Genomic DNA, 24,184 nt, shown 5'->3' on the forward strand with positions numbered 1-24,184 from the left:
TTACTAACTGTGACCTTAGGCAGGATACTTAACTTTACATGCCATAGTTTGCTCATCTCTAAAATGGAGAAAATAATAGTGCCTACCTAGTGGCATTGTTGTGAGGATTAAGCTAATTAATATAGGAAAGTTCTTACAGTAGTGCCTGGATGTACTATTTACTGTATAAGTATTAGCTGCTACTACTATTATTTATATAAGAGATTGATCCAAGAAAAGGCATCCAGAATGGGCATCAGAGAGAGAAGACAGAGTAGGAAATTGTACTGGGCATATGATATAGAATTCTCTGGTTGAAGAGATGAGGTCTGAGAAATCATTTACAATTTAATAAAGTTATTGGCCTAAGAATTTGCTTAATATTCAATAGCCCAGGTACAGAGCCTCAAGTAGGTTGTTAATTGAATAGTCCTTGTGGTAGAAAAATTGGGGCCTGCTATTTCAAGAGTATTTGTAGACTGTGGTTTGAATCAAGTCCTGTTGGAACTGGGCTTATTAATAAACAAAAAGATTTTGTAGAGCCAAAGTATATCTTTCATTAGCAAATGTAAAAAATACCCCAATACCACATCAAAATTAGTTGTACAAGAGAGAAGGGAAATGTAATACTGTCTTGCTTCTAATGATAAAATAAAAATAGTGGTATTTTCATTTTTTGTTTGTTTGAGACAGAGTCTTGCTCTATTGCCCAGGCTGGAGTACAGTGGTGTGATCTCAGCTCACTGCAACCTCCACCTCCTGGGTTCAAACAATTCTCGTGCCTCAGCCTCCCGAGTAAACCGGGATTCCAGGCACGTACCACCATGCCCAGCTAATTTTTGTATTTTTACCAGAGATGGTGATTTGCCATGTTGGCCAGGCTGGTCTTGAACTCCTGACCTCAAGTGTTCTACCCACCTCAGCCCCCCAAATTGCTGGGTTTCCAGCATGAGCTACCGTGCCTGGCCAATAGTGGTATTTTCTATAACTTGTGTATTAATGCCTAGGTTCTTTTCGTGGATTGTTTTCAACAGCCATTTTTGCCTCTGTATGCTCCCCATCAGTTGGCGTTTGAGTACCATTTGTGCATAATAAGCTATTGCTACTTAGGAGGCTGTATGTATCAAATACGTGATATTGTAATATGTGATAAGAGTTCAGAGGCAGGAGTGTCTGGAAAGACAAAAAAATCGGAAGTATTAACTACAAATAGGAAGTGATGACATACAATTAAAAGGAAAATAGGTGATGTGGTGTTTGTGCACTATACAGATTAATTTAATATTCTTCTTTATGCCATATGACACCACCTATTATTCTGCATTACACAATAGTTTTTTGGCCTTCCTTGAGTCTATTTTTTTTTTGAGATGGAGTTTTCCCTCTTGTCGCCCAGGCTGGAGTGTAATGGCGCGATCTCAGCTTGCTGCAACTTCCGCCTCCCAGGTTCAAGCAATTCTCTGGCCTCAGCCTCCCGAGTAGCAGGCATGCACCACCACGCCCAGCTAATTTTTGTGGTTTTAGTAGAGACGAGGTTTCACCATGTTGGCCAGGCTGTTCTTGAACTCTTGACCTTGGGTGATCTGCTTGCCTCGGACTCCCAAAGTGCTGAGATTACAGGTGTGAGCCACCGTGGCCGGCTTTTTTTTTTTTTTTGAGACGGAGTCTCGCTGCCAGGCTGGAGTGCAGTGACCCGATCTCGGCTCAGTGCAACCTCTGCTTCCCGGGTTCAAGTGATTCTCCTGCCTCAGCATCCCGAGTAGCTGGGACTCTACAGGCACGCACCACCACACCCAGCTAATTTTTATGTGTTTAGTAGAGACGGGGTTTCACCATGTTGGCCAGGATGGTCTTGATCATCTCTTGACCTCGTCATCTGCCTGCCTCAGCCTCCCAAACTGCTGGAATTACAGACGTGAGTCACCGCACCCGACCCTGAGTCTTTATATTGTCTTTTTGCTGTATAGTGGTAATAGTAAATGACCTGTATACTTTTTTTTCTTTTTTTTTTTTTTTTTTTTGAGATGTAGTCTTGCTCTGTCGCCCAGGCTGGAGTGCAGTGGCACGATCTTGGCTCACTGTAACCTTTGTCTCCTGAGTTCAAGCAATTCTCCTACCTCAGCCTCCTGAGCAGCTGGGATTACAGGCGCCCGCCACCACGCCCAGCTAATTTTTGCTTTTTTTTTTAGTAGAGACGAGATTTCATCACATTGGCCAGGCTGGTCTTGAACTCCTGACCTCAAGTGATCCACCCGCCTCGGCCTCCCAAAGTGCTGGGATTACAGGTATGAGCCACCGTGCCTGGCCAATGACCTGTATACTTTTAATCTGAAAACAAGAGTAACTTTTAATTAAATCTCCTTATGATGTTTTGAAATAAGTGAATATTTATTCCTTTTTTTTTTTTTTTTGTGAGACAGAGTCTCACTCTGTCCCAGGCTGGAATGCAGTGGCGCGATCTCGGCTCACTGCAACCTCCGCCTCCCAGGTTCAAGTGATTCTCCTGCCTCAGCCTCCCGAGTAGCTGGGATTACAGGTGTGTGCCATCACGCCCGGCTAATGTTTGTATTTTTAGCAGAGACAGGGTTTCACCATGTTGGCTAGGCTGGTCTCGAACTCCTGATCTCATGATCCACTGGCCTTGGCCTCCCAAAGTTCTGGGATTACAGGCATGAGCCACTGCGGCCAGCCTTTTTTTTTGAGGTGGAGTTTCGCTCTTCTGCCCAGGCTGGAGTACAATGGTGTGATCTCGGCTCACCACAACCTCTGCCTCGCAGGTTCTAGTGATTCTCCTGCCTCAGCCTCCCTAGTAGCTAGGATTACAGGCTTGCACCACCACGCCTGGCTAATTTTGTATTTTTAGTAGAGACAAGGTTTTTCCATGTTGGTCAGGGTAGTCTCGAACTCCTGACCTCAGGTGATCTGCCCGCCTCAACCTCCCAAAGTGCTGGGATTACAGGTATGAGCTACTGCGCCAGTCCTATTCCTTTCTTCCAAGTTGAGGTAACCATGAAGTCATCTGAAAAATATATCTGGTAAGGGACTTGTAGCTAGTTACATAAAGAACTCTTACAGTCCAACGATAAAATAACAACCCAATTAAACATGGGCAAAAGATCTGAAAAACATTCTTCAAAGAAGGTATACAAATGGCCAATAGGCACATGAAAAGATGTTCAATATTGTTAGTCATTAGGGAAATGCAAATCAAAAACACAGTGAGGTACCATCACACTCAGTAGGATGGCTATAAAAAATAATAATAACAAGTGTTGCTGAGGATGTGGAGAAATTGGAACCCTCATACACTTCTAGTGGGAATTTTAAATGGTACCAATGAGCTGCGCGTGGTGGCTCACGCCTGTAATCCTAGTGCCCTGGGAGACTGAAGCAAGAGGATTGCTTGAGCCCAGAAGTTTTGAGACCAGCCTGGGCAACATAGCGAGACTCTCCCTCTACAAAATTAAAAAAAAAAAAATGAGCCTGGCGTAGTGGCACATACCTGTAATCTCAGCACTTTGGGAGGCTGAGGCGAGAAGATCCTTTGAGCCCAGGAGGTTGAGGCTGCAGTAAGCTTGCATTGTGCAGTCTGGGCAACAAAGCGAGACCTCGTCTCCAAAAAAAAAAAAAAAAGTACAGTTGCTTGGGAAAATAGTCTTACAGTTCCTCAAAAGGTTCAACATAGAGTGGCCATATAGCAATTCCACTCCTAGGACTGTACCCTGGAGAAATGTCCACACAAAAATGAATGCATTAATGTTCATAGCAGAAATAGTCATAATTGGCCGGGCGCCATGGCTCACGCCTGTAATCCCAGCACTTTGGGAGGCCGAGGCAGGCGGATCATAAGGTCAGGAGATCGAGACCATCCTGGCTAACACGGTGAAACCCCGTCTCTACTAAAAACACAAAAAATTAGCTGGGCGTGGTGGCGGGCACCTGTAGTCCCAGCTACTCGGGAGGCTGAGGCAGGAGAATGGCGTGAACCCGGGAGATGGAGATTGCAGTGAGCCAAGATCACACCACTGCACTCCAGCCTGGGCGACAGAGCGAGACTCCATCTCAAAAAAAATAAAAAGAAATAGTCATAATAGCCAAAAATTGGAAATAACCCACATGTCCATCTGATGAATGGATAAATACAGTGTAGCCAAAAATTGGAAATAACCCACATGTCCATCTGATGAATGGATAAATACAATGTAGTCTCTCTGTATAAGGGATATTATTCAGCTACATGCATGGAATACTCATACATGCTATAACATGGAGGAATCTTGAAAATTTGCCACATGCAAATAGGCAGACTCAGCCCGGCGTGGTGGTTCACACCTGTAAACCCAGCACTTTGGGAGGCCAAGGTAGGTGGATCACCTAAGGTCAGGAGTTCGTGACCAGCCTGGCCAACATGGTGAAACCCTCTCTCTACTAAAAATACAAAAAATTAGCCGGGCATGGTTGCGGGTGCCCGTAATCCCAGCTACTTGGGAGGCTGAGGCAGGAGAATCGCTTGAACCCGGGAGGCGGAGGTTGCAGTGAGCGGAGACCGTGCCATTGCACTCCAGCCTGGGTGACAGAGTGAGACTCCATCTCAAAAGAAAAAATAGGCAGACTCAAAAGGCCACATATTGTATAGCTCCATTTATATGAAGTGTATCTAGAATAGCCAAATCCATAGAGGCAGCAACTAGATTAGTGGCCTGGTGCTGAAGGTTATAGAAGCATTAAGGGTTGATAGCTAAGGAGAACTGGGTTTCATTTTCAGGTTATGAAAGTGTTGCAAAGTTGACTGTGGTAATGTTTGCACAACTTCGTGAATGCAGTAAAATTAGTGAACTGTACACTTTAAGTTGGGGAATTGTATGGTATGTGAATTATATCACAATAAAGGTGTTACAAAATAAATCGCTAATGGAACTGAAAAACTACAAATGAACCAATCTCATTCCTCAAGTAGCCTCAGGGTTAGGACAGGCCTCAGGGTTTTCTTGGTGAAAATTATTTATGCTTCCCCTTTTTTCTACGAATTTCATGCTCACTGTATTTTTGATACGGCTTGACACCATATTTTCTGGGATTGTGTGGGTTTTATTATCATTAAGTGTCTGAGAAATTCTGTGTTAGAGATAAGCAGTCTTCTATTCTCGTTTGTTTGTTTTTGTTGTTGTTGAGATGGAGTCTTGCTCTGTCGCCCAGGCTGGAGTGCAATGGCGTGATCTAGGCTCACTGCAACCTCCGCCTCCCAGGTTCAAGCAATTCTCCTGCCTCAGCCTCCCGAGTAGCTGGGATTACAGGAATGCACCACCACGCCCAGTTAAATTTGTATTTTTAGTAGAGACGGGACTTCACCATGTTGATCAGGCTGGTCTCAAACTCCTGACCTCAGGTGATCCGCCTGCCTCAGCCTCCCAAAGTGCTGGGATTACAGGCGTGAGCCACTGCACCCAGCCCTTCTATTACCTCTTTATACACTTTTCATCAATATTTAAGGCCAACATTATAATTTTGTAGTGCCATTCTTTCTTTCTTTTTTTTTTTTTTTTTTTTTTTGAGACTGAGTCTCACTCTGTCGCCCAGGCTAGAGTGCAGTGGCGCGATCTCGGCTCACTGCAACCTCTGCCTCCTGGGTTCCAGCGATTCTCCCTGACTCACCCTCCCAAGTAGCTGGGATTACAGGCGCCCACCACCATGCCCAGCTAATTTTTGTATTTTTAGTAGAGATGGGGTTTCACCATGTTGGCCAGGCTGGTCTCAAACTCCTGACCTCAAGTGATCTGCCTGCCTCGGCCTCCCAAAGTGCTGGGATTACAGGCGTGAGCCACCGCGACCGGCCTATAGTGCCATTCTTATACCTAATGGTTTTCAGGGAATAGATTTGAAACTATTATTATTTTTTTTGAGACGGAGTCTCGCTCTGTCACCCAGGCTGGAGTACAGTGGTGCGATCTCAGCTCACTGCAACCTCCGCTTCCCGGGTTCAAGCGATTCTCCTGCCTCAGCCTCCCGAGTAGCTGGGATTACAGGCATGCTCCACCACGCCTGGCTAATTTTCGTATTTTTAGTAGAGGTGGGGTTTCACCATGTTGGTCAGGCTCGTCTTGAACTCCTAACCTTGTGATCTGCCCGTCTCGGTCTCCCAAAGTGCTGGGATTACAGGCGTGAGCCACTGCGCCTGTCCGAAATTTTTTTTTTTAAATTGGGGAAAATGGTATTGATAGTACTCACTTTTTCCCTTTCTATTGCTTTTGTGTAAAGGGTCTCTTTATATATCTATGCGCCCAATTAGTACATGACATTTCAATATTTGATTAGAGGCGAAACTAGTAGTTACATGTGAAATGTAGCATTGAATTATCACTTTGCATCTGTTCTGTTAATAATAATACTACTATAGTATGTTATTTGGGTATATTAATGATTTTTTTTTCTTTTTTTTTTGAGATGGAGTCTCACTTTGTCACCCAGGCTGGAGTGCAGTGGCGCGATCTCGGCTCACTACAACCTCTGCCCAGCTAATTTTTGTATTTTTAGTAGAGACGGGGTTTCACCATGTTGGCCAGGCTGGTCTTGAACTCCTGACCTCAAGTGATTTGCCCACCTCAGCCTCCCAAAGTGCTGGGATTACAGGCATGAGCCACCTCGCCCGGCCTATTAACAATTTTAAGAAGTTTCTACAGTAGTGAAATCTTACAAATGATTTTTCCTAAAACTTGATTGTGAATCCTCTCCCACCCCAAGAGATGAAGTCTCACTATATTGCCCAGGCTGTCCTCAAACTTGCCTTAGCCCCCAAATAGCTAGGACTACAAGCATGCCCCACGATGCGTGCCATTGTGAATTTTTGAAAAACTTTATGGGTTACGCTTGAGAAACATTGCTCTATAGAATATGATACATATGGAAGTGAATTTTTAAAATCTTTTCAAATAACTTAAGAGTTTCAGTATTTGTAAGTTTTTTCTATCTGAATTAGGCTTAGAGTGTGGCATCAAACCATAACTCTGAAATAGATAACCCATTTCCCTTTAATGTGTTAATTTTTTTTAAGATGTCAAAGTATTACATGCACATTATTTTAAAAGTGTCATGAAAAGCAGCATATCTTTAATCTCTCTTCTTAGAGGAAAATATTTGTTTTGGTTCCTCTTACTTCTTGAATAATGTATAAATTGCAACTTTTAAAATAAACTTTACTGAAATACATAAATTGAGAAAAGTATACAAATCATAAATGTTAGGCTTAATGAATTTTCACAAAGTGAATGTGTCACCTCATCTAGACCAAGAAATAGAACACTACAAGCACCCCAGGAGGCCCCATCCCCAATGGTAACCGCTATCCTGATTTCTAGCACCATTTATTAGCTTGCCTTGTTTTTGAACTTTATACATAAATGATTTCCTATAGTAGATACTCTTCTAGCACCTTTTTCACAACATAGGTCTGTGAAACTCATCTATGTGGTTGCATCCAACAGTAGTTCATTCTCACTGCTTTGATACTATAGTTTATCCATTCTGCTACTGATAGAAATTTGGGTTGATTCCATTTTGGAGCTATTAGGAATAGTGCTCCTTTATTCTTGGCCTTTGGATACACATATGTACACACTTGGGCAAAATCCCAGGAGTAGACTTAACTGGGTTAGAAGGTATCCATATATTGCCAAAGAGTTTTTCAAAGTGTCCTTGCCAATTTGTTCTTATGAAAGCACAGTACTGGATTTATCAACATTAGACTATAAAATATAAGATTTTATTTTCCTTAACCTCTCTATCCCTTCCTACTTTGATATTTTGAGTTCTTCAGTTGCACAAAATGATTATAACCTAAAATCTCAAATATCTGCTCTCCCATAAATTTTGAAAGTAGCTTTTGTCCATTTGTGATAAGAGAAGGATACTAAACACCTCCTCACCTCAACAGTATTATTCAGAAAAGGAAGAGGCCCTCTTTCATACAGAGAGTAAATGCACAGAATTTAAATTTGTGCCACATCATGACCAGGAAGTGTTCACAAGGGGAAAAAACTCAAATAGGGTTAACAATGTGATAGAAGACAGTTACTGACATAAGAATAACATACTGGAATAAAGGCATCTTTACCATGTGTATTAGGGCAGGGATAGCTGCTTAAAATATCAGTCTCAAAATTTCCATGGCTTAGCATGAGAGAAGTTTATTTCTTGTTCACCTATAGTCCAGTGTAGGTTTTCTTTGTAAGTAGGGTGGCTTTCCTGTATGTACGTAGGATATGGAGTCCCAGGCTGCATTAATCCTGTGGCTCTGCCATCCCTTAGGGTCTTGGAGATGTCTGCATTTTGCCAGAGTCGGGGAGAGATGGTTGAGAAAGAACTTGTGCTTCTAAGAATAAAAGTCTTGGACAGTCGTGTCCTATGCCCACATTCAGTTGGTGGGAACTTCACGTGGAAGTCGCCCCTTGGTGTAAGGGGGCTGGGGAATAGTCCCTGGCTGGGCACTTGTCTCATAGTGCCAACTCCACAGGAACTTGGGGGAGCATGGGGTTTTGATGGATAGCTAGCTAGCCATCCCTGCTGTACTGTCTCCTTAAGGATAAGATTAGAATAATTAATATTCATTAACTGGGGACGGTTTCACTTCTGTTAAGGTGCTAATTATGTTAAGTGGTGAATTTTTATGTGGAAATCAATTTAGATTTATAACTAAATGGGTTTCTTGCCTCCTTTGGTACTGAATAGTTGTGTGATTCATTTTAACTGATTTCCTTATACTTTATAGTTAGGTCACCTCTCAGTGAAACCTAGAAAGTACCATATTTACATCAATTTTGCAAACCACTAAGGAAGAAAAAACTATCAGGCTATGATGTTCCATTGCTTGTAAACATTGATTACATTAGATTTAACCCCTTCTCCATCTTTTTTCTCCTTCTCCTTTCTTCTAGTTTGAAATTGGCACAATGGAAGAAGCTGGAATTTGTGGGCTAGGGGTGAAAGCAGATATGTTGTGTAACTCTCAATCAAATGATATTCTTCAACATCAAGGCTCAAATTGTGGTGGCACAAGTAACAAGCATTCATTGGAAGAGGAGGAAGGCAGTGACTTTATAACAGAGAACAGGAATTTGGTGAGCCCAGCATACTGCACGCAAGAGTCAAGAGAGGAAATCCCTGGGGGAGAAGCTCGAACAGATCCCCCTGATGGTCAGCAAGATTCAGAGTGCAACAGGAACAAAGAAAAAACTTTAGGTAATAATCCGTTCAGTGGTTGGACGTTTCACATGCTAATCATTTTACTTGTGTTTTCTGCAGCCCAGATAATTTTGAACACAGCCACTTTAGAGGTGCTTAGCCAACACACCTAGTGTCTTTGGTGAGGTCAGTCCATGTGTCTGCTGCAGTTATGTGCAGGAGGCGAAAACAGCAGAGAGGACGCTTAGTTTTTTTTTTTCCAAATAATCAAGAATTGGCTAATTAAAAATTTTTTTTTGTAGAGACAGGGTCTCACTGTGTTGCCCAGGCTGGTCTCAAACTCCTAAGCTCAAGCAGTCCTCTCCTGCCTCGGCCTCCCAAAGTGCTGAGATTTCAGGTGTGAGCCACTGTGCCCGGCCACATTGCAGTTATTTCTGATCATTTTCAGTAATTGTGTTCAATCGTCTCTTAAAGGTCTTATTGGCCTTGGGTTAAATGAGAGAAGATTTCATTAATACAATTTTATGTGAGTAGAAAAGCATTCTTTTTTGAAGTCACCCTTTTTCCCCCATAGCAGTCTGTATGTCAGAGTTATTTTGAGATATATATTTTGATGCAGTATCTTACATATAAGAATGAACATTAAAAAAATAAAAATGGTACCTATCACCTAGCTTAAGAAATAAAAGGTTACCCCTTACTTCGAAATGCCATTAGTCCCCTCCTAATCTCAGCCACCTGCCTCTCTCTGCCAAAGTCCTTACAGTATTGCTAAGGTCTTTCCCCACGGGAAGAGCTATCTTGTCATCCTTTGGTTAGTTAACCTTAGTTAACACACAGAATATACTTAGTAAATCATAAGAAAAGCACACGTTTTTAAATTGTTCGTAGGAAAAGGTATGTTCTCCTGTGATTATGTGTGTCTTTGGCAAAGTGTAGTACCAACTGAAACTCCCTTTGAACTTGCTTCTATATTCGAACTTGGTTAGGAGGAAGCTTTAAAAAAAATTCCATGCCCTTTGTAACTTGCCCTTTGTCTTAACTTGGACATCAGTGATTAGGCAAGGAAATTTATAAGCTTTTAACAAGAGTTCTTATAAATAGCTCGCAGTGTTAGTGAATGAGTTAAGAAATTTGGGGTGGGTATGGGGAGGGGAGCGAGGCCTGCTAATCCAGAATTTAAAAATTGCCTTTTTCATTGAGCTGGTAAATCTCTTATTTATAATCATAGGTGTAAATTAGTTTACTCTGGATGTCAGAGCACGGGAATTGTTAGTAGAATTTACAGGTTAGATTTGATCTCATTCTTCTGGGACTTATTTCTTTTCTTGTTAATCATCAGGAAAAGAAGTTTTATTACTGATGCAAGCCCTAAACACCCTTTCAACCCCAGAGGAGAAGCTGGCAGCTCTCTGTAAGAAATATGCTGATCTTGTGAGTATTAAGCCAAGGATGTGAGAGCCATATAAAATATAGCAAAATGTGTGTGTGCTTGATAAGTTTCTTAAAGTACAAATTTAATATGGCCTTAAATGTAAAATTATATTTTATTCTGAAATTGAAGAAGAGAATCTGTTTTGTTGGGGCTTTTTATTGGTTGTATAGTTTCATTTTATGAGGTAATATATAGGGAACATTGTAATACTAAGATGTGGCATAGATTTTCTAAAACTCAGTTTTAGAGTCTAAGTCAGCCTTTCCATTGCTATGTTGTGATGCCTTAGGTGCCACTCAGTTGGGGTGTAGTGGTTCCTGTCTTAAACTTTTCCTAAGGGAATTCTAGAGATTGAGGACTGTTTTGATTGAGATTGTGAGTTACATGAAATCATCTGCTAAAACAATACTTTGTCTCAGAAATACTTCTTTAGCATCTACTATGTGTCAAGCATCCTTTTTTCCATTTTCTAGAAACATTGACCTTATCAAAGAGTTTGTTCTCAGCTATATTATTTTATTTTATTTTTTTGAGACGGAGTCTCACCTGTGGTCCAGGCTAGAGTGCAGTGGCGTGATCTCAGCTCACTGCAAGCTCCACCTCCCGGGTTCACGCCATTCTCCTGCCTCAACCTCCTGAGTAGCTGGGACTACACGCGCTCGCCACCACGCCTGGCTAGTTTTTTAAATTTTTTAGTAGAGATGGGGTTTCACCATGTTAGCCAGGATGGTCTTGATCTCCTGACCTCGTGATCTGCCCGCCTCGGCCTCCCAAAGTGCTGGGATTACAGGCATGAGCCACCGCGCCCGTCCATTCTCAGCTATATTACAGGTATTACAGGTAGCATTAATTCTCTTTTTGGAGTTTCTTTCTTTCTTTCTTTCTTTTTTTTTTTTTTTTTTTTTGAGACGGAGTCTCGCTCCGTCACCCAGGCTGCTGGATTTCAGTGGTGCGATCTTGGGTCACTGCATCCTCCGCCTCCCGGGTTCAAGCTATTCTCCTGCCTCAGCCTCCTGAGTAGTTGGGACTACAGGCGCGTGCCACCACGCCTGGCTAATTTTTTGTATTTTTAGTAGAGATGGGTTTCACCGTGTTAGCCAGGATGGTCTCCATCTCCTGAACTTGTGATCCGCCCGCCTTGGCCTCCCAAAGTTCTGGGATTACAGGCATGAGCCACTGTGCCTGGCCCGTGAAGGCAGTTTCAACTTGGAAACCCTGCCATCCTATTTGAATTGAAGAATGGGAAAATCATAGAACCCTTTAAAGGAATGGTTGTGGGAAACTTTTAGAATGAGTGGTTCTAATGTAAATGCTAAAATTATTGCCTTTTGTGACATACTTAGGTGAATTATCATGTACAATTTATATGCATCTTCATCTGTTAAAACAGTTAATTCCATATCATAAGCCATTACTTTTTTTTAAATCAATGATCGGCTCTAAAAAAATGAATTCTGAGGCCGGGCGCGGTGGCTCACGCCTGTAATCCCAGCACTTTGGGAGGCCAAGGTGGGCGGATCACGAGGTCAGGAGATCGAGACTATCCTGGCTAACACGGTGAAACCCTGTCTCTACTAAAAATACAAAAAAAAAATTAGCCTGGCATGGTGGCAGGCGCCTGTAGTCCCAGCTACTCGGGAGGCTGAGGCAGGAGAATGGCCTGAACCCGGGAGGCAGAGCTTGCAGTGAGCCGAGATCGTGCCACTGCACTCCAGCCTGGGCAACAGAGCGAGACTCCATCTCAAAAAAATAAAAAATAAAAAAACTGAATTCTGTTAGTTTATTGCCTCAAGAATGACAGTTACAGGCCAGGCATAGTGGCGCACGCCTGTAATCCCAGCACTTTGGGAGGCCGAGGTGGGTGGATCACGAGGTCAGGAGATCAAGACCATCCTGGCTAACACGGTGAAACCCCGTCTTTACTAAAAATACAAAAAAAATTAGCCGGGTGTGGTGGCGGGTGCATGTAGTCCCAGCTACTCGGGAGGCTGAGGCAGGAGAATGGCGTGAACCCGGGAGGCGGAGCTTGCAGTGAACTGAGATTGCGCCACTGCACTCCAGCCTGGACGACAGAGTGAGACTCTGACTCAAAAAAAAAAAAAAAAAAAAAAGACAGTTACTTTCCCTTAGTTTATGAAGTGGTCCAGGTATACTTCAGTTAGCTGGCATTCAGCAGCTTGGCACCTTTCACTATTTGTAGCAACAGGACGCCCTGTGCATCAGTGAAAATGTCCCAGAGCAGTCACAAATGCAAAGATGGCCGAAAACACAGCGTGGTTGGATTGATGGCTTCAGGAAAGGAATGCTTCCATTGGCTGTGGAAGCCAGTCCCCCTTGGTGCCTTTCACATGGGGAGAATCATGCAAGAAATGGCGGAAAAAGAAGAAAGACAAGAACAGAGAAGGGAAAAGAAAAAATGGAGAAAAGAGTAAAAACCAGAAAAAGCAGTGTCGAAGGTTAGCTACCCCATCCAGTGATGTGACAATGACAGACAGCCATGAATTGGTTAGAAGAGAGAACAAACAGTGATCTGGGGTGGTTGTTCTCAGACTCACACCGATCATTGAACTTGTGGTTAAAATGCACATTCTGATTCACTAGGCCTTGGTTGGGGCCTGAGGATCTGCATTTTAACAAATGCCCGGGCAACAGTGATGATGCTGCCAGACCTTGGATCACACTTGAAGTAGCAGGGGTCTAGGGTGTTTTTGTTTGTGGCTTTTGGTTTTATTGTTTTGATTGTGGATAAGGTTATTGCTAAGCACCAGCAGTAATGACTGTGTTCATTTCAGGATGTGACACATTGAAGACTTGCCTAGTGAGTAATCTCTCTTTTATACAGATTTGTGCCAAAAATTTGAAAGACAAAATGTGTATTGTTTCCAGAAAATGTTCTAAAGCTTGATTTCTTGAAGCAACACATATTTCACTTAAAAGGTAGATATAGGCCGGGCGTATAATCCCAGCACTTTGGGAGGCCGAGGCAGGCGGATCACCTGAGGTCGGGAGTTCGAGACCAGCCTTACCAACATGGAGAAACCCCGTCTCTACTAAAAATACAAAATTTGCTGGGCGTGGTGGCGCATACCTGTAATCCCAGCTACTCAGGAGGCTGAGGCAGGAGAATCACTTGAACCTGGGAAGCAGAGGTTGTGGTGAGCCGAGATCCTGCCATTACACTCCAGACTAGGCAACAAGAGTGAAACTCTGTCTCAAAAAAAAAAAAAAAAAAAAAAAAAAAAGTGGAGTATATATATGTGAGGTCACCAAGGGAGTCACAGCCTTTTCCCAAGGATTATTCTGAAAAGTTCCCTTCCCTTTTGCCATCAGTGTCTTCTGCCCGTTTATGACATATATCATCTGATGTCATTGTGCTTGTTGCACTGACATGCATAACTGTTTTGTGGAGCAGTTGGAATGGATTTCTGTGCACTGTAACTGGGATTGTCCATTGGAGAGACCCGGTGGCCAACATGTTCACCAGATCACATGGATTCATGAAATTGTAGCATTTTGCTTTTAGCTGTGGATACCATTAACATGATCCTTAAGTACTTTATAATGCTATTCTTTCCCATCCTGTAGTCAGTTTGTATAGATTATTATAGCATAATAATCTTAATATATGCTTGGGTAGGTTCCATTCTCCTTACTCTTTTCTTCTGAAGTATCTTGGCTATTCTTGGCCCTTTACTCTCTATAGATTTTAGATTCAATTTAGTAGTTCCGTGTGTTGGGGGGCACTATTTGGGATTTCAAAGAGCATTTCACAGAATCTGTAGATACATTTGGGGGAGAATTGCCATCCTCATGATATTAATGTAACTTAAAAAGTGGTTGTCCTGGCCAGGTATGGTAGCTCAGCCCTGTAGCATCTGCACTTCAGGAGGCTGAAGCAGGATTGCTTACAATCAGGAGTTCAAGACCAGCCTGGGCAACGTCGCAAGACCCTGTACACACACACACACGCACACACGCCTGTAGTCTCAGCTACTTGGGAGGCTGAAGTGGTAGGATCGCTTGAGCCCAGGAATTGGAGGCTGCAGTGAGTTCGTGCCACATGGCAACCCAGCCTGGGCGACAGTGCAAGATGCTATCTCCAAAAAAAAAAAAAAGTTATCCTTTTGAGGAAAAAGTAAAATTAGATCCTTACACACCAGAGGCAACAATCAATTCCAAATAGATTAAAGGCTTAAATGTCAAAAATTAAGCTTTGAAATTTGTAGATATTATTTTGATTTATCAATAGATAAATATTTTTCCAACCTTGAGTTTAGGAAATATTTCTTGTAGCACAAAAGCACTGAAAGATTGTACAAATTTGCTTTATTGAAATTAAGAACTTTGTTTTCGTCAAAAGATGCCCTGAAAAAAAGTGAGAAGATGGCCAAGCGCGGTGGCTCACACCTGTAATCCCAGCACTTTGGGAGCCTGAGGCAGGCGGATCACGAGGTCAGGAATTCAAGACCAGCCTGGCCAATATGGTGAAAGTCCGTCTCTACTAAAAAAAAAAAAAAAAAAAAATTAGCCAGGCATGGTGGTTGCGCGCCTGTAGTTCCAGCTACTCAGGAGGTTGAGGCAGGAGAATCGCTTGAACTGGGGAGGCGGAAGTTGCAGTGAGCCAAGATCGCACCACTGCATTCCAGCCTGGGCAACAGAGTGAGACTTCATCTCAGAAAAAAAAAAAAAAGTGAGACGACATTACAAACTGGTGAGAACATATTTCCAACAAATATAACCAGCAGGCGATTTAGTATCAAGAATATCTAAAGAACACTAATGTGAAAAGGACAAATAGCCCTATGGAAAGCTGGATGAGAGACATGAAAGGGACATTTCATAGAAGTGGAAAAACAAAGATACCTTAACATAAAGGTCCATAAACATTCAAAGAGATGTTCCACCTGATAAGTGATTAGGGAAATGCAAATCAGGACCACAGTGAGATGCCATTTTACGTCTATTGTAGTGGCATAAATGAAGAAATCTGATCATTTTGGAGAGGATGTGGATCTACGTGGTCTCTTATATATTGCTGTTGGGAATATCAATTCACCATTGTCATGTGAAATCAAACATTTAGAAATCATTGCCCAGCAACCTCATTTCTGATGTTTGCACAGAGGAGAAATTCCTGACACGTGTATACCAGGAAACACATGAGAATGTTCATACCACTGTGAGTAATAACAAAACCTAGAGACAGCCCAGATGCCTGTTGATGCAAGAAGATGGATTAATAAAGAGTTTTGTGTGTATGTGTGGTGTGTTTTTATTTTTTATCTACTTGTTTGTTTATTTTTCAGACAGAGTCTCACTCTACCACCCAGGGTGGAGTGCAGTGGCGCAATCATGGCTCACTGTTTATTTTTTAGAGACAGGTTCTCACTTTGTGTGGTATGTTTGTGTGTGTGCTGTGTTTTTAAAAAGTGGAATATTATACAGCCTGTGGGCCAAATGCATCCGAAGTCTGTTTTTACACTGCCCACAAGAATGGTTTTAATTTTTAAGATGTTTAAAAATAAAGAAGAACACGTGACAGAGACCATATGTGGCCTGCAGTGCCTAAAATATTTACTTGCTGGCCCTTTACAGAAAAAATCTGCTAAGTCCTGATCTGCAGCTACACGCCAACAATGTGGATGAGTCCTAGCAATGTAATCGAGTTGTGCTGTCCAAGACAGTAGCCATCAGCCACATGTGGCTTATTAAATTAGTGTAAATTAAATGAAAATTTCAATTCCTCATTTGCACTAGCTACAATAAAGTCAAAACAGCTAAAACCAAAAGGATTTTTTTTTAGAGAAGTACACACAGATGAAATGAAATTATATAGAAAGGAAAGCGAAGGAATAATGAACACCGGATTCAGGATTGCGCTAACCCTGGGTCAGGAAAGGCAGGAGCTCTGCACCCTGGTGAAATTACAGCTAGTATGTGCCGGACCTGCAGCCTCTTAAACTGGGCAGCCGTGTACAGTTCGCAGTAATTTTGCTTTACAAAATTATGCAAAAACAATGATTTTTTTTTCCTGCAAGAATTTCAGTAAAGGTGTTTTTAATATCTGTAAATGTGGCTGTAAGGATGCGTGATATGTTTTGGTAGGCCACAAGATGTCACTCTTGCTCTTCAAATTGTGACTCAGCATCATTTTCTTTTTCAGTAAAAGCTTTATTGAAAGGTCAGTAAGGCTGCCATCTTATCTGTTCATGTTGATTTAACCTTGAAACAGACTGATTTGTTCCATACCCAAAACTGCAGCAGTTCTTCTTACAAAGAACCCTGAGTGCTGTTTACTGAGTTTTAGATTCTGATGACTGTTTCAGTATAGTAGCCTGTGGGTGTAAAACTTGATGGTATTGACTCCTAAAGCATCATTTAAAAAAACAAAAACCTGCCGGGCACGGTGGCTCATGCCTGTATTCTCAGCACTTTGGGAGGCCGAGGTGGGCGGATCACCTGAGTTCGGGAGTTCGAGACCAGCCTGACCAACATGGAGAAACCCCATTTCTACTAAAAATACAAAATTAGCTGGGTGTGGTGGCGCATGCCTGTAATCCCAGCTACTTGGGAGGCTGAGGCAGGAGAATCGCTTTAACTCTTGTTGCCTAGGCTGGAGTGCAATGGCGCGATCCATTGCACTCCAGCCTGGGCAACTAGAGTGAAACTCCATCTCAAAAAAGCAAAACCCGGCCGGGCATGGTGGGTTATGCTTGTAATCCCAGCACTTTGGGAGGCCAAGGCAGGTGGATCAATTGAGGTCATGAGTTTGAGACCAGTCTGGCCAACATAGGGAAACCCTGTCTCTACTAAAAATACAAAAATTAGCTGGGCGTGGTGGCAGGTGCCTGTAGTCCTAGCTACTCGGGAGGCTGAGGCAGGAGAATCGCTTGAACCCGGGAGGTGGAGGCTGCAGTGAGCCGAGATTGTGCCACTGCACTCCAGCCTGGGCAACAGAATAATAGTCCATCTAAAAAAATGATAATGAAAATAAAAAAATCAAAACCCCAAAGCACAATAAATTGATTGTTAAAATATTTGGATTTCAGCAGGTTTTTTGCCAGGTAGGAAATGATCTAGACAGACATTCACCCAGCAAACAGCAATTCGGGACATGCCTGGCTTTAGCACTGAGTCACTCCTGGCCTTCAACATTGGAGTAGGTTTCAGCTAGAACTGGAGCTGGTTTATTTTCCAAAGGGTTAAGGCTGGAATACTTGGGCAGTGTTCCCAGTGGGCCCAGGAAAATTCAGGGGCAGGAGGTATCCAGTTGAAGGGCATCATCCTTCAAAAAGCACAAGATCATAGCTGGAAGTTGAGGAGCCCATGTTGCTTGTGAGTTGTTGGGTTGAAAGCAGGGAGAAGATCTGTGATCAGTGTCTGAAGTCAGAAAGCTGGCAAAATTCAGGACCCCAGGGGATAGCAGGCCAATACGGAAGTCAAGAAAGCCAGAGATTCAGGCTGCTGGGTTCAAATCCCACCTCACGGAGCCCTTACTGATTATCTGTACTAATTAAAGAATGTTAGGCAACTTATTAATGTCTCCAGGCTTATACATTTCTTCTATAAAATCTGGATAATAAAGGGTTGTGAAAATTAAATCTGTCTAAAGGATTTTTTTTTAAAAAAGAAAAAGATTGATTATTTTCTGCTGCCCTAAATTTGCTTACTTTTTTGTCACAACTGGAAGAGAAGAGAAGAGAAGGGTGGCAGTGTAGCATGGCATGAAACAATTTAAATAATATATTAAACCATAGTATTTGACTTTTTGAAAATGTGTTCCATAGCTCTCATTATAATTCTAGCCATAACTGTAAGATTTTTACTGTACTTCCTAAATACAAAGTGCTTATGAATTTTAGCTGGAGGAGAGCAGGAGTGTTCAGAAGCAAATGAAGATCCTGCAGAAGAAGCAAGCCCAGATTGTGAAAGAGAAAGTTCACTTGCAGAGTGAACATAGCAAGGCTATCTTGGCAAGAAGCAAGCTAGAGTCTCTTTGCAGAGAACTTCAGCGTCACAATAAGACGTTAAAGGTTAGTTGCTTCATTTGTCTGTTTTTTTCAGGAGGGACTTATCTGATTTCATAATCAACCTTGTGCCTATCTCAAATAAATCCTTGTCTCTACTTGGAGACAGATACTGCCTTGCTTTTTATTTTGCTTGGCCTGATGCCTTGTGTGAGGTCATTGTAAATGTAAGACCAATTCTTTCTACGTAAGTTTTGGTTTCCTGTTGAAGGAAGAGCACCTTAGTTGCCTCATACTTGGCTCCCGGGAATCTACGCTCAAGGCCCTCCTGCTTAGAGCCATGGCTTAGGAAGCTCAGAATTGCCAGTTTTCTGCTGAGCACTGATACAGCTGATCACCAAGTAGGAAAAGCTGCAGTGAAATGAGAAACTAGTAACAGACAGTCTGGGAAGGGAGAACTGCTGAGCTCCTGGGTGGAGCATTGCCCAGTTCCACTGGCCCACCCCCAGCCATTCAGTTGCTAAGTACTTTTAGGAAACCACTTATACCTTGGCTGATTGTAAAGGAAGAGGGAATAGGTATCCAAAGATTCATTGATATCAACAGGGGAAGAAGGAAAGGAGCAGAGCCGTGGGAAGGAATCTGCCTCTTAGAATGGGACAGACTCCCTTTATGCCCTTTATGCCCCAATAAACTCCCTTTATGCCCCAACAAACTCCCAAGGCCCTAGACTATAAGTGCACTCTTGAAATGGATCTTCACCTGGTATGGGAGCCATTATTACCTTCTTTGCTTTTGAGCCCTTGGATTTAGATGTCAAAGTAAGTGGTATTTTTTTTTTTCCCCATAGGAAATCAATATTTTGAGTAGGCTGGTAACAGTTCAGACATGTAAAGGTCTTTTGACACTCATATCCTAGCAAGAATTGAAAGTAAGCTTTGAATTTTTTTGTTTTTTCTTTTTAATCATCAGAAAGTAGTTACAGAAAGGAAGCTTTTTGAGATGAGGATTCCATTTGTCCTTTGCCCTTTAGGGAGTAGGTGTGACCCAGAAAGTAAGCTGCAAGGGGGCAGGATCTCTTCCGACCCATCTAAGATGATGGCCTGTGTAACCGGCGAGTATTGCAGTAGAGTGAATTGTAGACAGCCATAACATTTATTTTGTAGCAGGACAGTTTGCATCTCTCTGGTTATCTGTCTACTTAGGAAAAACTGCTTGCTTTTCAGTGATAGCCTTCTGGTCATAAATAAGGGGGAGGAATTGTAGTTCAGAAGCAACACGTCAGGGCAGCAACAAATGAACCCACATTGCAGCAGCTTCTCTTGTGAGCATCTTCTCTATAGGTCTGTATTATTAACAAATATTATTTTGGGTAATAAGGAGGAAAATATGCAGCAGGCACGAGAGGAAGAAGAACGACGTAAAGAAGCAACTGCACATTTCCAGATTACCTTAAATGAAATTCAAGCCCAGCTGGAGCAGCATGACATCCACAACGCCAAACTCCGACAGGAAAACATTGAGCTGGGGGAGAAGCTAAAGAAGCTCATCGAACAGTACGCACTGAGGGAAGAGGTAATGGCATTTGGTTTATTTAAACGGCTTCTCAAGATTAGCAAAAGTGTCACCATTCACACCTAAAGTAAAACTGCTGTCACGGGTGTTTCAGAACTTTGCATATGCATAGTGGCAGTCGGTTATTTATTAGGAAACGATCAGGCACCACAAATGAGATCATCACTTGATGTCCCAGGAGTCACTGGGTTTGGGACTTATTTGAGGTTATTTCTAGGAGACCCGTTTAAGTACTGCTTGTCTTCCATGAAATACTGGAAGATTGCAATTTTCGCATGTAGATTGTTTTCCCTTATCCAGACTAATAGTGAATAAATATTTGGGCCCCAAATACCCTGTATCTCAGACATCTATGATAATCTCTACAGTATCCACTACCATTGCATTATACTTGTACAGTTAATGTTTCAGATTTTTTTTTTTTTTAAATGAGGGCTTTGTATTATTTGGGAGGAAAAACCTACTTCTAACTCCTAACACATAAGCCCATTGAGGGTAAAAAGTTTACTGGGAAGATCCATGGCTAATGAACTTGGCCATTGGCCTTCAATGAAGACTTTTGGAATTATTTTATAAGCTAATCTGGAAGTTCAGAGGTAGTGTCCTCTGAACAAAGTGAGGAACTTGAAAAACCAGGTTAGTACCTATTTGCTAGAAGGTACCACCTGGTTTTTCAAGTTCCTCACTTTTAGAGGTCCGATGGACAGGGTTAGAGGCTTTAGGTTTTTTTAAATGGTGCATCTCTGCCTTTAACATTTAGTAAAATGTTGGGCTTGTTATGTTATGTTCCTTACAGAAATGGATTCAAAAAGCTGATTCAAATTAAAAAAAAAAAAGATCAGGCATCTGTGTGTTACTTTATCTTGTTTTCAACTCAAACTTTATAGTTTTACATACAGCCCTTCAAAAACTTTTTTTTTTAAGATTTTATTTTTCTTACTGCCTTTTGTTTTTTTTAAAAAAAAATTATGGAAAATTTCAAGCTTAACAAAAAGTAGAGAGATAATATAGCACCTGGCTTCAGCAGATGAAACCGTAATTCCGTGTGTGTGTGTGTGTGTGTGTGTGTGAGTGTGTGTGTGTGTGTGTGTGTGTGTGTGTATAGAGACAGTTTCTTGCTAAATTGCCCAGGCTGGTCTTCAACTCCTGGGCTCAGGTGATCCCCCTGTCTTGGCTTCCCAAAGTGCTGGGATTGTAGATGTGAGCCACTGTACATGGCTGATAATTTCATCTCTGTTCCCCTAGATTATTTTGAAGCAAATCCAAGATGTCAAATATTCCATTGATATTTGAATGTATAGCTCAAAAAAGTAAGGATTTAAGTATAACCACAATACCAGTTTCATACCTAAAAAATTAACAAATAGGCCAGGTGCAATGGCTCACGCCTGTAATCCCAGCACTTTGGGAGGCCAAGGCAGGAGGACTGCTTGAGCCCATATTTCGCCAAAATATGGCGAAAGCCTGTCTCTACAAAAAATACAAAGACTAGCCGGGTGAGGTGGTACTCACCTGTAGTCCCAGCTGCTCGGAAGAGTGAGGCAGGAGGATCACCACCACTGTACTCATGGCTGGGTGATGGGAGTGAGACTGTCTCAAATAATTAACAATTACTGAATATTAAGTATCTAGTCACTATTCAAATTTTTTGGATCAGCTTCTTTTTAAAAGAGAAATTGTTTGAAACAAGATCCAAAGAAAATCCATTTCACTGGTTTATATAACGCCAGTCTCTAAAATATAGGTTCCCCCCCTTTATTCTTACACTGTATTTATTGAAGAAACGTCTTTTTTGTCATAGAGGTTAAATTTTCTTTTTATTAGATTATAAAGCCTTTAATTGTCTTAAAATGATTCTTTTAGTTTTGTTGTTTGTTTTGACAGTCTATGTACCTCATAACTGATGTAGCAGATTTGAAAATCAGATTTGTTTAAATCATATTGTATGTGTCTTATGTTATGTTCTTTGGTCAGAATATAATGATCAAATTACTTGCAGGCGCTCTCTTGAGAGCAGTCTGTGGTGCTCTCAATACATAGTTAGACCACCTTACTTCACCAACCAGCATTTTCCCCTCTCATATAGGGTATTGTAACTGGAAGAGTTCCGTTTCTCCAGCTGGGAAGGGATTGTTCTGTTGACTTTATTATACATCAGTAACCACTTAACAGTTTTGTTTGGAAATACTAATGAACTTTTACCAAATGTCTAAAGTGTGCCAGGCACCAAGCACCTTACCTAGTGCCACCATCGCACTTACTGTTACAGCTCTGCAAGGTAGGTGGAGGTATCCCCCTGTACAGAGGAGGGCATTGCGCTCCAGCGTGGAGAGGAATTAGCCCAGGGCCACACACTGGCCAGGATTTGACCTGGGCCATTCCTACCATCATACCATGCTGCCTCCAGCTAAGGAATTTGGGAAAATATGGGGAGGGAAAAAAGGAACTGTGTGCATGATGTATGGTTTAGTACTTTGCTCTTCTTATCCTTCTTTGTCTTGGTGCACTCTGAGCCTTATTTTCAGTGTGGGGCAGAAATAGGAAATACCAAGCTGGTGAGGGGGACAGCCCATGTCTGACAGGGTGGGGGAACAGGCAACAGTCAAAGGGCCATGCTTCTGCCCATGTGGGATGGTTTGCAAGGTGGTGTCAAATCGCCGCTTCTCTAAGCGGAGTATACAGGGACAGAGAGAGAGCTGGTGTTCTTAGCTGCAGTGGTAGCAGCAGAACAGCAGGGTGAGCAGGGTGCTGTAACTGCTGTGATGTTTCCTCCCCACTGTGTTCCTTTCTTTGGTGAGTGATGGAAGAAACTCTCCTTTTCCCATAGCACATTGATAAGGTGTTCAAACATAAGGAACTGCAACAGCAGCTCGTGGATGCCAAACTGCAGCAAACGACACAACTGATAAAAGAAGCTGATGAAAAACATCAGAGAGAGAGAGAGTTTGTAAGTTCTACTTCTTAAAAACAAAGACAATATTGCCAATATTTGAAACATCAAATTGTAACCAAGGCCGTCTGAAACATTTATCTATTCTACCTTTAATGTAGCACCTGGGGGCATGCCAGCTGGTGTTTTGCTGTAGATTGAGAAGAGAGTATGTGGTGTGTGTGTGTTAGAAAGCATTTGGCTGTTTATTTCTATTTAACCTTTTATACAGAAAATATACTGGAAAGATTATACCAAATCAGTGGGAAGACCTGCACTTGTTGTTTTTCTGTGCTTAGAATATTTAGTTCCCATCTTAGATAATGGTCATCAGGTTCAAGAGTTGTGTGCTCACATTTAGCATGTTAAATTTGGTGATTCAGTTTAACAACAAGCTTACCAAGCCACAGGTCTCCTATATATGATTACATTTTGTTTTCAAACAAGTAACTTGAAACTGGGGAAGTCATTTATTTACTTACTCTGGTATAATTTTCTGATAAAATTTAAACAGAATTCTCTACCCTAATCACTCAGCATTGTTGCCAGTGTATGCTCAGATTCTATTGCCTGTCAGTAATTGTGAATACAGTGGAATCTCATTGGGTATGTATATTACCATGTGCAAATTCAGCTAAGTGCTTATCCACAAGGGAGAAATGATTGCAATAATGCAGACTGTTGCATCCACAGCCCTGACATGAGCACAGTGTGAAGATTCAGTTCCTGAGTGGCCCTCGTCATGTGGGCATGTCACACTGAGTGCATCTAGGGTTTAGAGAGACATGTTTTTCACAGTGTCATCCTTCCATATGAACTGACAATAGTATCCAGTGTTCAGCTGAGAAATGGTTATCATTTCCAAAGTTGGAATATAAATTTTATACACACACACACTCATATTCATTACATGTGTGTACTTTCTGGTTGCTTCAGCAGGACTTTTCTAGGCTTCTTTGGACTATGTGTGATATTTTACTTCAGGGACTGAATTTCACAACTGCCTACTATGCAACTTTGTGATTTTCTTGAAAGCACAAGTACTATATATAAATGAAAATGTCCACCCCCTCCCCGCTTTCTAAAAAAGTGCTCAGAAACCAGGTCTCAAGATTGATTGCGTTG

At 42.0% G+C, this 24,184-nt stretch overlaps 1 protein-coding gene across 4 annotated transcripts in view; it reads left to right on the forward strand.

Moving 5' to 3' along the window:
- The window catches only part of TXLNG (taxilin gamma), a 58,466-nt gene that overhangs the window by 23,636 nt on the left and 10,646 nt on the right, over positions 1-24,184 (forward strand). For 3 of the 4 annotated variants that reach the window (XM_054676209.2, XM_063803831.1, XM_054676210.2), the window contains exons 2-6: positions 8,907-9,210; positions 10,496-10,587; positions 18,451-18,621; positions 19,936-20,130; positions 22,958-23,077. In XM_054676209.2, the coding sequence (XP_054532184.1) occupies positions 8,907-9,210; positions 10,496-10,587; positions 18,451-18,621; positions 19,936-20,130; positions 22,958-23,077 (882 nt within the window). The remainder of the gene's footprint in view (positions 1-8,906; positions 9,211-10,495; positions 10,588-18,450; positions 18,622-19,935; positions 20,131-22,957; positions 23,078-24,184) is intronic. The other variant, NM_001251862.2, reaches the window with a different exon arrangement.

This window comes from Pan troglodytes, chromosome X, assembly GCF_028858775.2.
Source record: "Pan troglodytes isolate AG18354 chromosome X, NHGRI_mPanTro3-v2.0_pri, whole genome shotgun sequence".
NCBI classification, from domain to species: Eukaryota; Metazoa; Chordata; class Mammalia; order Primates; family Hominidae; genus Pan; species Pan troglodytes.